The 16,610-nt window shown below is 44.1% G+C and overlaps 1 protein-coding gene across 1 annotated transcript in view; it reads right to left on the reverse strand.

Annotated features, from left to right (window-relative positions):
- The window catches only part of KIF14 (kinesin family member 14), a 77,204-nt gene that overhangs the window by 52,535 nt on the left and 8,059 nt on the right, over positions 1-16,610 (reverse strand). The window contains exons 6-10 of the mRNA XM_075184172.1: positions 11,474-11,526; positions 11,267-11,297; positions 11,016-11,108; positions 3,843-3,950; positions 3,356-3,472 (exon numbers count right to left, since the gene is read on the reverse strand). Coding sequence (XP_075040273.1) covers positions 3,356-3,472; positions 3,843-3,950; positions 11,016-11,108; positions 11,267-11,297; positions 11,474-11,526 — 402 coding nt within the window. The remainder of the gene's footprint in view (positions 1-3,355; positions 3,473-3,842; positions 3,951-11,015; positions 11,109-11,266; positions 11,298-11,473; positions 11,527-16,610) is intronic.

Below are 16,610 nucleotides of genomic sequence, written 5' to 3' on the forward strand. Positions count from 1 at the left end.
CATACATACATACATACATACATACATACATACATACATACATATACACATACACACACTAAATTCTCATTCAAGCTTTAATATAAGTGCCTGGCTTATGTGATTACTTTACTAATGAAACATTAATATCAATGTTCAGTGTATATTTATTGAGATATAGCTGATAAAAAAATAAACATATATATATATATATATACATATTTAAGAAGACCCTTCATAGCATGATTATTACTTGACTGCTTGATTAAATATGTCAAATGTAGCCACCTATAGCAGCAAGAAAATATATATATAGTCTCACTGCTATAGGCGACATTTAATCAAGCAATAAACAATAAACATGCTATGCTGTGAAGGGCCTTCTTGATATTTATTTATATATGATTTATTTGTTTTTAACTGTATAAATATGTGTGACACTCACCTGCTAACTTTCTTGTTGCTTCCTGCTTCTGCTGCACATGCGCAGAAGCTCCAATTCGGACATTTTTGACAGTAGTACAGCAGCACCACAGCTGCTGTACTACTGAAGAGATCATCTGATGCGGGTGGCGGGGGGGGCCTCGGAGAGAGGGGGGCCCAGGACACATGCCCCCTATGCCGACATCTGACCTCCGGTCAGCTCCGCCCCAACAGCGGAGGGGGCGGGGCTTAATCGCGCCCGGGCCTGCCGGTGTATAGCCCGGCTGGCCGGCAGGCCAGTCCGAGGCTCGGGGTGTTACCCTGGTCCTACTTAACATGGGTGAGCCCCACAGTCTGCACGGACAGGCCTGGGTCTTTCAGTCCACAAGAGAGACTATTATTTATATTGTAACCAGTAAATCTTTTAACCCGGGCGCTTCTTTTTGCAGCCATTGTTCCTGAGACCAGGTAACTTCTGCAGCAAACCAGTTCCTTGTGTTTTTCCTACCCTAGGAAGCAACACAGTCAGAACAGGTGGCAAATATACAAACATAGAGGATAACTGTTGTTTCTCAGCTTTCAGCCCAACAGTATCACAATCTGAATGGATATAATATGCGATACCTGTTTCAGAGAATAATTCTTATTTAAGTCAACTCTAGACAGGATAGTGTCCACAGCCCAATGTATATTAACTGTGGAATATCATTTGTCAGTTAGCAAACGGAGCATCTCATACCTAAACACATGTACACAAATAGGTGCTGAATATCATAATAGTGAACTGTACATATACACATATATTTATACATACATATAAACATATATACAAATCCACTGATATACATATATACATGCAAATAAATTCATGAAAGTACTTAGCCCTCCTAGTGGCCAAGGACCCTCAGTGACAGAGAGGAGCCTGTAGTCATGAAACCGCCTTTCTGTCTGCAGTTCCCTCTTCAGGAATACACCATTGTATTGTCGCAGATGAGGGAGAAACACCTAACTGGGCTGTTTCACCCTGCCTTCTCTCTTATCTATAATTATACCTGTCAATAAAAAAAAACTGTTTCTGCTGTGCTTCTCTAGCGAACCTGCGGCAGTCTTATAGAAGTATGTATTTTTGTGGGCCAAATAGTGATCCGCATTTGCGGGGAGTGTTACAATCTGAATTAGAAATGGCCGCCCACATTTGCGGTGTCCGACGCTCTCTGCCTAATGGCAGCGGCGGACATCTAGGGTGATAATTATTTTTTTATACAATAAATATCTATAATAATAATAACAATAGAAAAAATTAGGTACTTCACTACATGTGATCTAGTACACCATGTCTCTGAGAAAAGAGCCTGTCAGCAAGTTTGTATCTGCAGACTCTTCTCCTCTGCTTCAGGAAGAGCCCATGTAGCCTGCCAGGAAAGGGGGAGCTCAGTTCTCCACCTCCTTCATGAAGGCTCTGTAGCGGTACCTGCTGGCTGTGGTGCTGCTTCTATATGTTTAAGCGCAGCACAGCCATTTCTCTTTGGTAACAAATATGGCACCAAGAGTGTGTACCTAAGTCCCCCCTATGCTCTGAGAGCGGGTGAGTTGGTACAATCCATCCAAATGGCGGGCGCCATTTACAGAGTAGCGGCGCTCTATGCCCACAGTGGCAGCGCCGGTACTCTTAACTGTAAAGACCTGATGGTCTCTGTTGCAAGGAAGAGGCTCCGGTGTGACAGCGGTCCCTGAGATCGCTGGCAGCACCTGTCATGAAGCACTGGCAGCGAGGGCCATCCTGCTCACACTGAATTCTGTTGGCTGCAGCTATTTACAGCATAGGAGTCCCCTTCAGTTCTTGCATGTTATCCATTTAGCAAAATAAAAGAAAATAAAATGAAAATAAAGTAAAATCAGCAAGGTGTAGCTGCAGAGCAGCCATAGTAAGCACAACTCCTTTGGGCACCTTACAAACACTGAGGCTAGAGTGGGGGTTGCAGAGGGGAGGAGTCTGTCAGCAAGAATTAAATTAATTTGTTAAGTGCCAACTCCAAGCTCCCCACATACAACCCCCATGGTAGCAGTGTCCCCCAGATAGGATGAAAGAGAAAGGAAGATAAGTCTGGCAGCCACATTGAGTATCGATCAAAGGGGGGCGAGGCTGGTGAGAAGAAGGTTGCAGTAATCAAGTCCGGAAATGATGAGTGCATGGACAATAGTTTGGTTGCATCCTGAGATAGGAAGGTCCGGATGCGGGCAATGGAAGCGACAGGAAGATAGTACTGCACCTTCTACCCTTCAGTGTACTCTGATATTAAATTTAAAAAAGGAAAAAGCTCCTCTGTCAAGTCACCATCTCCAAGGTCCCCCCCAAACTATCAGCTACTACAGAGGAAGAGTGTGGCCAACATTCAGCCCTCCCTTACCAGGAAGCTTTAAGGACCATAAGGACCAATACAGCAGGGGCCCCTCCTCACCCTAAGCCAATAGTTCACGTGACATGTGGCTGAGGCCAGAATAGAGGTTTGAGCAAGGGTCTCCAGTGGTGGATGCAAGCAGATGGAGAGGGTGTTAAGAACACTCGCTCCTATGATCCAGAGGAGTACAATAAGAATAAAATAAACAATCTAGAGCAGAGGCAGAAGGTCCTGTGCACACCTCCTATGTAGGGAACTGGTTATAGAGAAGAATTGGTTCTTTTTCCAGTGCCTAGGGGTGAAATACTACATACTGTCTGTGGCTCTCTAGTGCAGACAGAGAACAATGCATACTTCACTACTATAGGTATGGTAGAATATTCTAAAAATATACATAAATTAAAATTTCTGGGATAAAGAAGCTAAAAGAAAGATCACAACACAGGAATAATGTACTTCAAAATTATTAATTAAAGGTATGACTGGCTTTCACAAATGTGCAACACGCATCTCCAGAAACCTCAAGAGCAGGGAGTACTTATAAAAGTCCACACCTTGAGACGTTCTCCACTGGTCTTTGCTGATGTACATCTTTCGCTGCCTGCCAGGTCCACAAGATTGATCCGGCTAGTAATCCGATGATCGTGCTCTTCCCCATCCACAATCTCTGTCTGCAATTAAATGAATACAATATTTCCTTTCACCCATTTCATGTTTGATTAAAGAAGACCTTTTGTTTTTTAAATCCAGGCCATAATTTATTCCTCACAAGTAAATTAATTAGAGCATGTAAATGACAATCGTAGAAACACTTCTAAATCCAGTTAGCAACTATCTAAGTTAACAGAGCTGACAGTCACTGAAAATTAAAGAAATGTAGTTCACCTTTCAGAACAAGACAGACATTTCTGCATCACTGATGCAGCATTAAAACATATGCACTATTGGAAGCACAGGCCAGATATATAACAGTATTCAGTATAACAGTATTCAGAAATCCAATTGAAGCTAATTTACTTATAAAACCAGGAATGTTTTTACCTTGGTCTGGGTCATAATGAGCGTAAACACAGAGTGAGATCTAGAACTTTTGTCATTCATCCCTGTAGCAGCAGTTGCTCTCTGCTTGTTCCCTAACTCCAGCCAACTCTAAAATCAGAACAAATGGAACCGTGAATGAGTTCTCAATATATGCAAAAGTAGAAAGAGCAAGCAATGAATAAAATGTGGCCGATAAGAGGAGTATAATAAGATAAAAAGGGGTAGACACACAACATAGGCAGGAGTTCTATGCTTTTACATATGGTGTAGCGCTGTGTACTCAATGTTACAAAATCAAAATGGTTTTGAAATCTCTGTTTACGGTTTTGAAATTGATATATGTGCAGGTCTCCACTGTACCTACACTGAATAATAAGATTTTTACTCACCGTAAAATCCATTTCTCTGACTCCATTGGGGGACACTGCGAGACATTGGGGTATAGTAGTGGGCTCAGGAGTTCTTGTCACTTTAACTGCTAAATCTTTGGACTCCTCCCCTGCTATGCCCCTCGTCTCCTAAGAGATCCTCAGTTTTGAATAACCAAGTGTGAGCGTAAAGGAGGTAATATAACCTGGAAAGGTCTTAAACTTCTAAAAGAACTATATACAGAGCAAGGGAGGGTGCGCAGTGTCCCCCAATGGAGTCAGAGAAATGGATTTTATGGTGAGCAAAAATCTTATTTTCTCTTCCCTGCCATTGGGGGACACTGCGAGACATTGGGGATATACCAAAGCTTCCTTGAGGGTGGAAATGCTCTGGACCAGCTGCACGCATAATCCTGCGACCAAAGCTTGCATCAGCCGATGCAAAGCCTTGAAATCTATAAAATTTAGTAAAAGTGTGGACGGAAGACCAAGTTGCCGCTCTACACAAGTGCTCCGCCGACGCCCCATGCCTAGCCGCCCAGGAGGCACCCACTGCCCTAGTAGAATGTGCCCTTAAATTTTCCGGAACGGTCAGAGAGGCTGCAATGTAGGCCCCACGAACCGGAACGGTCAGAGAGGCTGCAATGTAGGCCTCACGAATCGTGGACGTGATCCACCAGGCAATTGACTGCTTTGAAGCAGGCCACCCCCGTTTATGGGTGTCATATAGAATAAAAAGATCTCTGGTCTTTCTGACCAGAGACATACGGTCTACATAGCACTGCAGAGCTCGTACAACATACAAGTACTGCATAGACCCTTCTAAGGAGTCTTTCTTTACTCGAAACGCAGGGACAATTTCCTGATTCAGGTGGAACCTGGAAACTACCTTAGGAACGAAAGATGGCTTGGTACGAAGGACCGCCCTGTCAGAATGAAAAATAAGAAAAGGGGGGGTCACAGCGAAGAGCCCCAAGCTCCGACACTCTGCGAGCTGAGGCTATAGCCAACAGGAATACAGTCTTCCACGTAAGATACCTTAAGTCAATAGACTCTAAAAGGTTCAAACGGAGGCCTAGAAAGAGCACGAAGAACCAGATTAAGATCCCAGGGCTCCACTGGATGGCAAAATGGAGGTTGTATATGTAACACCCCCTGCAAAAATGTCTTGATGTCTGAATAATCAGCAATCTTTTTCTGAAAGAAGACTAAGGGCGGATATCTGGCCCTTGAGGGAACCCAGACGTAGACCCTTCTGAACCCCATCCTGTAGAAAGTCCAGTAAGCAGGAAAGCTTAAATCTTGAAGAGTGGAATCCCTTAGATTCGCACCACAAAATATATGCCTTCCACACTCTAATATATGGAAGACGAGGAAGGCTTTCTGGCTCGAATCATGGTAGCTATAACGTCCAGAGAGAAACCCCTGGCTTGAAGTATTAGGGTTTCAATAGCCAGGCCGTCAAAGCTAGCTGATCTAAACATTGGTAAAGGAATGGACCCTGCACCAGAAGATCTGTTTGCATGGAAAGACGAAATGGAGGAGCCCCTGCTAACAATAGCAGATCCGAGAACCACGCTCTGCGTGGCCAAAATGGAGCGATTAGAATAGCGGGAACTCGCTCCCTCTTCAACTTCTTTAGGACCCCCGCAATCATTGGTATTGGAGGGAAAATGTACACCATCCGAAATGGCCATGGGGCCGACATGACATCTACTATTTCCGCCCCTGGGTCCCGAGCTCTTGAGCCGTAGCGCGGTACCTGATGGTTCAGTCTGGACGCCATCAAGTCTATGTCCGGACCGCCCCAGCAATCCACCAGAAGGAAGAATATCTGACTGCTTAGAGCCCATTCCCCGGGATGAAGGGTATGTCTGCTGAGGAAGTCTGCTTCTCAATTCTTTACCCCCGGAATGTGAATGGCTGAAATCTTGGGAACCCGATGCTCTGCCCAAGACAATATGCATTTGGTCTCTCGCATGGCAGCCGCGCTGCGAGCGCCCCCCTGGTGGTTTATGTACACAACCGTGGTGGCGTTGTCGGACTGAATTTGAAGCGGTTTTCCATTTAAGAATTTCTGGGCTCCTATCAGAGCATTATATACTGCTCTGAGCTCTAGAATATTTATAGGAAGAGAGGCTTCCTGAGGGGACCAGAGACCCTGAAGCCTCAGGGTTTCTGTTACTGCCCCCCATCCCAACAGACTCGCGTCTGTTGTGACTAGAGTCCAAGACCAGGTCTGTAAGGATTGGCCTTTCTCCAAGTTGTTTGGGACGTCCACCAGACAAGGGACAGCCTTGTGGGCGTGGACAGACGAATAATCTGCCTGTCTAAATTCTTCTGAGACCCTAACCACTTGAGTAAGATCTCTGCCTGAAGTGGACGGGAATGAAACTGCGCAAAAGGGACTGCTTCGAATACCAAGACCATTGTCCCCAGAAGTTTCATGCAACTGAGGACCAAGACCCTCTTTTTCACTAGAATGGCTCTGGTCCTTTTCTGCAGAGCTAGGACTTTTTCCCTTGGGAGATAAATCCTCTGTGACCGAGTATCGAAAAGATTACCCAAGAAACGCATTTGTTGAGCTGGAACAAGAGATGACTTGGGTAAATTCAACACCCAGCCGTGACTCTGAAGAAACTGCATAACTGTCTGTATATGGTGGGATAGAAGAACTGCAGACGGTGCCTTCAAGAGAAGGTCGTCTAGATAGGGGATAATGGTTATACCCCTCTGGCGCAAAAGACCGGCCATGATCTTGGTAAAAACTCTGGGAGCAGTAGCCAGGCCGAAGGGGAGAGCCCTGAACTGGAACTGCGCCTCTCCTACTGCAAACCGAAGGAGACTCTGGTGTCCTTCCCATATCGGAACATGCAGGTAGGCATCCTTGATGTCTATGGATGCCAAAAACTCCCCTTTCTCTATCCCTGCTATCACCGAACGTAGGGATTCCATGCGAAATTTCTGAATTCTCAGTTATTTAACGACCGAAGATTCAGAATGGGCCGGAAAGACGCATCTGGCTTTGGTACCAGGAAAAGCTTCAAGTAAAATCCTAGACCCCTTTCTAGAGGAGGAACAAGAACTATAACCTTCGCTGCTAGAAGTTTTTGAATAGCTTCCAGAAGCACTATACGCCTGAGGGGACAAGAGGGGAGAGGGGTGATGAAAAATCTGTGACGGGGGAGTGGGCTAGGTCTATAACATAGCCCCCGGGACACAATCCCTCTAATCCAGAGATCTGTTGTGGACTTCCACCATTGATCTCTGAATTGAAGAAGACGTGCCCCTACCTGATGCTCCCCCCGAGAAGCTCTGTCACGCGGAGCTCTTATCTGCTGGGCGAGTAGCACCTCTCCTCGCCGCGCCTCTACCTCCTCTGCTTCTATTAGCAGGTGCCATCGACGCTAAGTACTGGCCTTTTTTAAGGGCGCCTCCACCTAGGGCAAAACTCCGAAAGGAACGAAACCTGCCCTGACGGAGCCTATTGGAAACAGTATGGAGAGAAGTGCTTTTTCCCCCCCGTAGTCTCTAGAATAACCCTTTCGAGTTCCGCCCCAAATAGGGTTAAGCCGTCAAAGGGTAAATTTTCTAATGCTCTCTTAGAGTCCGCATCAACTGACCATGTCCGTAACCAAAGGTTACAATGAGCCGCCACAATAAGAGCGGAGGCCTTAGCATTCACTGACACAGCATCCATGGCTGCATTTGCCACATACTCCGAGGTCTCTAGCACATGCTCTGCTAGATTTAAGAGCTCTGTACGAGGAGTGTTATCTCTAAGACCCTTAATCAAAGCTTCCATCCATAATTGTACAGCCTTGTTAGCCCCGGCCACAGCCATATTTGGTCTAAACAAACTTCCCACAGCGGTGTATGCTGAGCGAAGTGCTAAATCACACTTTTTATCCGTGTAATCTTTAAGGGCTATCCGTTCTTGAACTAGAATAGCAGAAGATGAAGCTAAATGGGCTACCAGGGTGTCAACCCTGGGTAATGATTCCCATTTCACTGTGTCTGCAGGTGGCAGAGGATAAAGGGACTTAAATTTTCCCGGCATCATAAATTGTTTATTTGGCTTACGCCAAGCTTCCGAAATAATCTCCAACATTTCTGGAGAATGAGGGAATGTAGCTAATTGAGCCTTAGCTCAATAGTGAGACACCCGTGGGTGCTGAGGGCTCAGGATCAGCAAACCCTAAGGTATGCCTGATACCTAAAATTAGACTATCCACACTTGCGTAGACCGAGTCAGAGTCATAACGGCCCTCCCCTTCCGGGTCTACATCTACCTCCCCTTCCTCTGCCGAGGAGAGATCAGACTCCTGATCTAGGTCCAGAACCGTATCAGTAATAGCTCTCCTACCCCTCTGGGAAATAGATGATAACCTATCTTTCCTGTGGGCTGACTCCGCCTGTGATGTAGAAGCGTTTTCTTCAGACTGACTACCTGCAAGTGTAAGTGGGGTAGTGTTTTCACGTACCTCTGTTACCCGCACAATAACGGTCGTCAGTTTTTTCACGGCCGAAGAGAAGGACTGCAGCCAAGGCGGTTCTACCACTGCTGAAGATACCTCCTGGACTGAGCTGTTTCGCACGTGAGCTTCCGTAGTACAAGCTGCGCAAAGGGCGCTTCGGTCTGTGTGTCCAACAGAAAGTTTTGTGTTACATTTTGCATAGGTATAATACAAAACAGAAGGCACAGAGTGACCCTTGCTTTTGGCTGTCCCCTTCTCAGCCATTGTCCTCTTTCTTAAAATAATTATTAAAAGAAATGTAGACAAAAGGAGACTATTGAAATAGAAGTCTCTTGTGCTAGAAAGTCTCTTTTAAATTAAAAGCACCACTCCTATTATCAAAAGACTGTACAGTACTGTCTGTGAATTTTTTTTTTTTTTTACATGAAATAAATCACATGACAAATTTTATATATATATATACATATATATACACATATACATATATATACACACATATACATATATATATATATATATATATACACATATATATAAAAAACCTCCACAAAATCTCTTCTAGTCACACAAGCCTGTTAAACCATTAGGCAGCTATGTCTATAAATAGAGGAGAGGCAGAGCTGAGGAATAGGGCAGCGCTGACATGCTGTTCACCAGTGACTTCTCCGTCCAGCGCACAGAAGAACAGAGGAAGGAAGTTACCAACAACTCCTCCTCCTTCCTGGCCGCTGCCCGCCCTGTTTACTGTGCATTTCTGGCCCCATCCAGACATCGCAAAAATGGCCATCTAGAAGTGCTTGACGCGCGCTTATTTAATATGCCCAGGAGTGCGCACCATACTCTGCAGTCTGCCTCACCTGTTCCTGAGCGTGAGCGCTGCATCTGTAACCCTTAATATAACTATATGCTCGTTTAAACTTTAGGGGAGAGCGGGTACCTGCCGGCATATAAAGCGGCAAGGGAGGAGAGGCTTTTACAGCTTCACTCCCTTTGTCCGCTACCGAGGGAGGGACTGTGGCCGCGGAATCTCTGAGGGCTTCACTATGCCCCCCCCCCCTCACACAGCCCCCCTTCGCTACCTATTCTATGGAGAATGCCGGCAGAGGTGCTGGGTAAGTGAGCGCAAGGCTTCTCTTACCTACGCTGGGACCCAGAGTGAGCAGAGCCGATTCCTACTCACTCTCCTGGGTCTTTGGCTCGAGTCCCGCGCTGCACCTAAAAGGAGAAGTAAAATAAAAACATGAAAACCTACAATCTAAGAGTATAGGCAGGAGCCTATACCCTAGTGACCTTAGCTCCAAGTCACTTAAAAAAAACTGAGGATCTCTCAGGAGAGGAGGGGCATAGCAGGGGAGGAGTCCAAAGATCTAGCAGTTAAAGTGACAAGACTCCTGATCCCCCTACTATACCCCAATGTCTCGCAGTGTCCCCCAATGGCAGGGAAAAGAAAAAGCATTTTTGAATGGCGAGAAAAAAAAACCCAGATATTGCAGTACCACCATGGTACTTGTTAAATAGGCTTCTTCATTCATAGGCATGGGGAAGCCATTAGCATGTAACTCTTACCGCCGGTGATTGCAGCGTTATCACTGGCGCTAATCCTTGTTGTATAGGACAAAGAATTCAAATTCCCCATCTCCAGTGAAATTGTCCTCTAGGTATTAGCAAGAACTCTTACCTCTATTAAATTTACAGAAATCTCAGTTGCACACAGTTACAATTGCAAACGCATGGAAAGCCACCCGCTGTATTGTCATTTGGGGGCTTTTTAGGGTACCTCTTGGTAAGTTAGCGCTCAATTTAAAAACACATATGTATGGCCCAAATATAGGGACTCTCACCGTTTAGAGTTAGGACCACCCTATTAGCAGAAGCACCATGAAGTGGCGGGTGGCTTTCCATACATTTGCAAATGTATGGAACGGAGATTTCTGTATTTTTATGTACAAGTAGAAATAGCAGCTCCTTTGCTGGTTATAGCAGTGTGCTGGGGATTTTTCTCTGTATTGTTTCTTTCAGGATAACCTCACCCTTTGAAGCACCTGCTATGAACCTATAACTTGATTGAGCAACTTCCACTTCTGTATTCTCTATTTAATTTAGTAAGCCCTGTAGAGAACACTATTATCTAGTACCTGAGTAACACCTGTATAATTTTTCAGCTCAATGGAAATGAACAAATGCATACAGCATATAAAACAAACATTATACATATGCATCCTTTTCTTCGTTATTTTGTAAACCAAGCATGGTATGAAGGAGAGATTTCCAGCACTCTTACAGCATTTCTCTATGCAAAAATCAAAAACTAACTATGTTCTACCCACAAGCCACTTGTTTAGATGCCAGTCACTTTTGGTATTCCGATGCTTATTCTCTTCACTGTGCAGATCAGTCTGTAGTTCACCTCGCAGTGCTAACTAGAACACCAAAAGGCATCTGAATAAGCTGACAGCAAGTACTATTATCATTTTTTACTTTCTATCATTTAGTTAACTTTTGCATTGCAATCTTCTTTAATTCACCCCCATGCTCATCCATGGCTAAAGCCAAGAGAAGTGAAAGCAGAATTTCTCACCTGAATATCTTTATAAGACGATACTACGTTTCTAAAATAAAAAGAGTAGAATGTATGAGTTAAGACAAGCATTGATAAATATAAATTAAAATCAGATTTAATAACATCTATTTGGCTGCGTTTTGTAAGATAGGTAACCTTTAACACTGGGCTGATTCATAGCTTAAGACAAATACAAATATTGTGGATCTAGGATCTGTTACTTACGTGGAGAGGTCTTCTACATACGGTCCTAACAACGGATGCTCCCGGACTCTGAGCTGCCAATAAAACAAAATGAATTACACTGGGTCCATTTAGTTCTGTATTCTATAGCCAAAGGAGTAAAAGAGGCATTTTGTGCTTGCATTAAGTGCATTTCTCCAATTCCATTTGGGAGGGGAGGGGTGCAATGCTTGGGGGGACACCTTTTGGTATAGATGGCTTGTGCTGCAGTAGGCACTTAATTTGAAACTTTAAAGGTTTGAAAACTCCTCCCCTTCCAAACCCCTTCACCAACGGAAACGCTGTTATTAAATAAAGTCCCATAGGATAGAAGAAGTAAATCAACCAGCATAAATGTTTACTTTTGGGTATAAAACATTCTACCTTAATAGAACAAATAAAAGGGTAAGGATGGGAACACAGTGTCCTTCAAATGGAATCAGAGAAATGGATTTAACATAAGTACAGAAAAACCTCTTTTCTCTTTTTTACTATTTTGGGAACACCGCTAGTGTCCTTGGGGACATTCCAAAGCTGGCCCTGGGGAGGGGATGCTTGGACATAAGCTGTGTGAAATACTTTCCGTCCAATGCTGGCTTCTTGGAGGTAAACACATTGAAACAGTAAAACCTTTTGAAGATATAGACAGAGGACAAGCTGCTCAGTCACGGTTCACTGATCTGGTAGAGTGAGCCATTATATTTCCTGCAATTAACTTCCCTGCTCTGATATAAGCCTGCTGGATCATAGTTTGTCTGCTTTTTTTGCTGGCTAACCCCTCTGTTTACGAATAAATGAAGTTCTATAAGGACAGATCTTTAATGCTCTGTCCTACAGTAGGGATAACAATGTCCTGCTGTTGGAGCCTAACTCCAGGTGCAAAAGAAAGCCGAGACCCCCCATTTGGCACACAAGAGAACATTGTGCCAGAACGATAAACCAGAACAAATGAACAAGCCTGGAGATGAAGCAGCAAAGTGTAAAAACGGTGACCTCCACACCAAGGAAAACAAGCATTCAATACACTGTAGCATGTAGAAGAGTAATGCTTAACCACACCAAAATCCCATCTGCACAAGTTAGAAGGAAGAAACCCCCCTGGCCCGAAGGATCACGTTTCAATAGCCCCGCAGTGCAAACAATCAACAAACAGAGGAGCACCAAAGAGGTCCCTGGAGCAAAAGAATCAGACAAAATGGAAACCGCAAGGCAGGCCCACGGTTATTCTCAGGATGAACGAGTATCCTGGCACGATGTGGCTGACAGAGTAACCAGAAGGCTGATACTCAAACGTATTGTAGTATTCGCAAAATCTGAGAAAGCATGGAAATTAGCTGGAACAGGTATACCCAATAAACCCTTTAACTGGATCACTATGGCATCCTTTTATATCAGCATGGGGCCTGTGAACTTGTCTTTGCATCTGCACTTCTTGCTTCCTTAATGCTGTGCAAAGAGAAAGAGCTCTGGCAGTGCAGAAAGAGCTGAGCCAACACTCTATGTGAAGGGATTACACTTACTGAAGGATCCCAATTTGACCAAAACTGCCTTCTATCCGTCTCCCAGTTCTCAAGTCCTGGGGTGAAGCTGGCTGATATCACTGGAACCAGACGTATCGCCCAAGACATACGACATGCCATCTTGTCATGGCCATATCACTGTGAGTTGGTTTGGACTTCATCAAGCCTCACGCGAGCACCTAACATGAAGAAAAGAATGATCCATCCATCCATCAGAAGGGTGGAAATGGACCGCATCCTTACAAGTTCTCGCTGAAGCAGTCCAGAATAAAAATGTGCTAAAAGGGTACCCCTTCAAATCCAGACACTCTGATTCCCAGAAAAGTCCTGCAGCAGAGAATAGACACTGCACATCTGTCCAAGAAAGACGTGCCCTGTTCAGACCGGAAAGGACTTTCTCCTGGAAGAGCAACCACGGGAAACACAGTGTTGAAATCTATTCAGAATAACTGCAGCCATAATCATGGAAGACTGGAAAGGATTGAAAATCCAGCCATTCTCACCAGAATCAGGATAGTATATTGAAGTCACTGTCGAAATGCAAAGGTCGAAGACGGCTGAAATGAGTCGTCCAAAAGAATACAGCACTGCACTGCAAATTGGAGAGAACAAAGCCCCTCTACTATGGGAATGTGGAGATAGACACTGTCTATGTTCAAGGATGCAAGGAACTTGGCAGGCCATGAGCACGGATAGTAACTCCTCCATCTTTTGGAAGCTTCTCCCATCCCTCTGAAGGAACGAAAAGACCAAAACCTATACTGTCACTGTGTAGCATTTCTGACATGCAGACAGGATCTCCCATCCCCTAGTAGCTATAGTAAAAATCACTACCAGTTCCTAACCTAACCAGAAAAAAAAATGATACTGGAACAATGGAGGTTGCTTAGAATCTGCATCCGCCACCCAATGTATAATGTAAAATTTTATCTGTTGAAATTTGATGGATGAGGGGACCTTCCTGTAACTGTGAATTATGGTCTTCCACTCCTTGCACTGCAGGACTCCTAATTACATCTTCCATTTGGCTGTAAGGCCCACCAGAGCATTTTTCTTGACTTCTGTCAGAAGTAAGGAGTACAAATCTCCACCCTGAATTCCTCAAAAGACCTAAAGCTTTATATTTGTCTAACAGAGGCCATAAAATGGTTCAACCAATCACCCCTTCCTCCCTGTGAAGGAAATTCCCTCAACACAAAGGACCACATTAAAGAGGTATCAAGATTAAAGACAACACAATGAGCTTGTACACTGTTCCATCTTTTTATGGTTTGCTTAATTAAAGGCACTCTGTGATCTCTCTCCTCCATGCAAAGCCTGTATTGAGGAGTGGCCATACAGTTTGCGATCAAAGTGGAGCAAACCCCATAAAGAATGGTCTGGACCTCAGGAATAGTGACCAGTTTTCTCTGAAAATCCGACACTTTGGTTTTAAAAGAGGCTAATCGCAACCCACAGTCTAGACCAGTGATGGGCAAACTACGGCCCGCGGGCCAGATCCGGCACGCCAATATTTTAAAAAATTTCATTAAAATATGCATAAAATTATTAAAATATAATTATTTGTTTTTATATTTAAATTAAAAAAATAGATACGAGGAACTTATAGAAATGCAGACACAGCTTCATTTATCACATTAGTTTTATAAAAATTTGTATTATATATTTCGATATTTGAGTTTTTTAATAAATTATATTGGCCCGCCTAAAGTTCTTTTTTATTTGGCCCGCTCCTGAAAAAGTTTGCCCATCACTGGTCTAGACAATTCTGTAGGGACTAAAGGTGTACAAAGTTAAAAGATGAAGTGTGAAATCATTTTCTGTCACACCTGCTTATGTAGGTTTTCCATACTATTTGACTAATATTAGAGAAGGCTAGTTTTCTGGCCTTTACCATTAGTCTGATCAAGACCGCCTCAGGTAGCCACTTAGATCAAAAGAACCATGGATTCAAACAGCCTTGCCGTTAAAGGCAGCGGAGTTAAGTCTTGGTGGTAAAATGGGCCCTGACTAAAAAGATTTTCGCTTAGACACAGACTCCACGGTGGTTTTGCCACCGTGCTTAGAATGTTGGTGTAGCATGACCTACTTAACCAGTCTGATGCTAATTACTGGCACAACCTCTGTCCTCGAGGCACAGCAGAGAGGCCTTCATATAAACCTCCAGTTGACCCCACTTTTCCAGGATCTAGTTGAAAACCTCCAGATGGAGGGACCACTTCCTAGGATAAATGACATGCTGGCTTAAGAAGTTAGCTTCCCCCTTGTTTTCCCCCTGTGATAAACACCGCTGAGACTATCACTAAGCATTACACATTCAACCCAGCGCATATTTTGGCAGAGGACTGAAGCTTTTTTCATCGCCAGATGTCTCTGACCCACGAGTACAAAGGAGACCTGATCCACTGGTCCCGAAAGACCAAGAGATGAGCCCACACTGTGAATCTTTCTGGTTGGAGGGAGGGAATACATCATGCAGACTTTTTATCAGCAGGCTTCAAACCAGGATGCTTACTGGGCAAGGCTTGCTTACCCCTTTGGTGACCCCCACATGGGGCAAAAGACTTGCCCCTTGCAGAAGTTTCTCTTGTTTTCCCTGAGGGACAAAATGATGGAATCTCTGGCATTTTGGCCTTGGAGCAATAATTGGGAGAAAAGAGCTCTTTTCTCTTGTGGCCAGATCCTGCCAAATTCAGAACCAAAGAGGACATTCCCTCAAAGGTAACAGTTTCAGATTCCTTTTGGACTCCATCTCCATGTCTGCCTCCCATGACCTAAGCCAAAGAGTACATCTGGCTGCTACCACTAAGGAACGGTTCTGAAGAGACAAGGGTAAATTTATCAAGCTGCAGGTTTGAAAAAGTGGAGATGCTGCCTATAGCAACCACATACTAGTTATAATGTATTTAGTACATTCTACAAAATTACAGCTATAATCTGATTGGTTGCTATAGGCAACATCTCCACTTTTTCAAACCCACAGCTTGATAAATTTACCCCTTACTCTCAAGGACTGCATATCTTAAATACTCTGACGCTTCCTTTGCATGGTCTGGTAAGGGTAGTAACTCTGACCTGGGCATCCCTGATTGAATGCCATAACTGATCTGTTCAGCCCACTTTTCTATTGCAGCGATTATCCAAGCGGTTGCAAAAAAGGAGTCGGTGCTGCTATGAGAAAGATAATTTTCAAAATCCCTTCATATTTCTTGTTAATGCTGTTCTTTTAAGGACGCAGCATTCAGAATAGGAATAGTGCTGAATTTTGCAAGACAGGTAATGGGGTCATCCACTCTTACTTGAATTTTCCATATCTGCTATATAGTTTCTGTCAAGCCTCGCCCAAAAGTTCAATAAAATGCACAGAGGAAGGGAAAGAAAGTCTGCTTCTTATTCCTTTTGAATAATTAAACATCCAGAACCTCAGAATCCTGAATACTGAAGGCTTGTCTAACAGCCAACACCAGTTCCTCAACCTGTCTGGATGAGTCATCCTTCTATCTTGTCAGGTCCTTACAGTCTTAGTCCCCTGGAACATCACCTTCCTTCTGAGAGAATGATTCAGATACTGAATATGCCAGGAAATGGACGTGTCCCTTATGCTTAAAAGGCTTGTTGGA

The sequence above is a fragment of the Mixophyes fleayi genome, chromosome 8 (assembly GCF_038048845.1).
Source record: "Mixophyes fleayi isolate aMixFle1 chromosome 8, aMixFle1.hap1, whole genome shotgun sequence".
NCBI lineage: Eukaryota > Metazoa > Chordata > Amphibia > Anura > Limnodynastidae > Mixophyes > Mixophyes fleayi.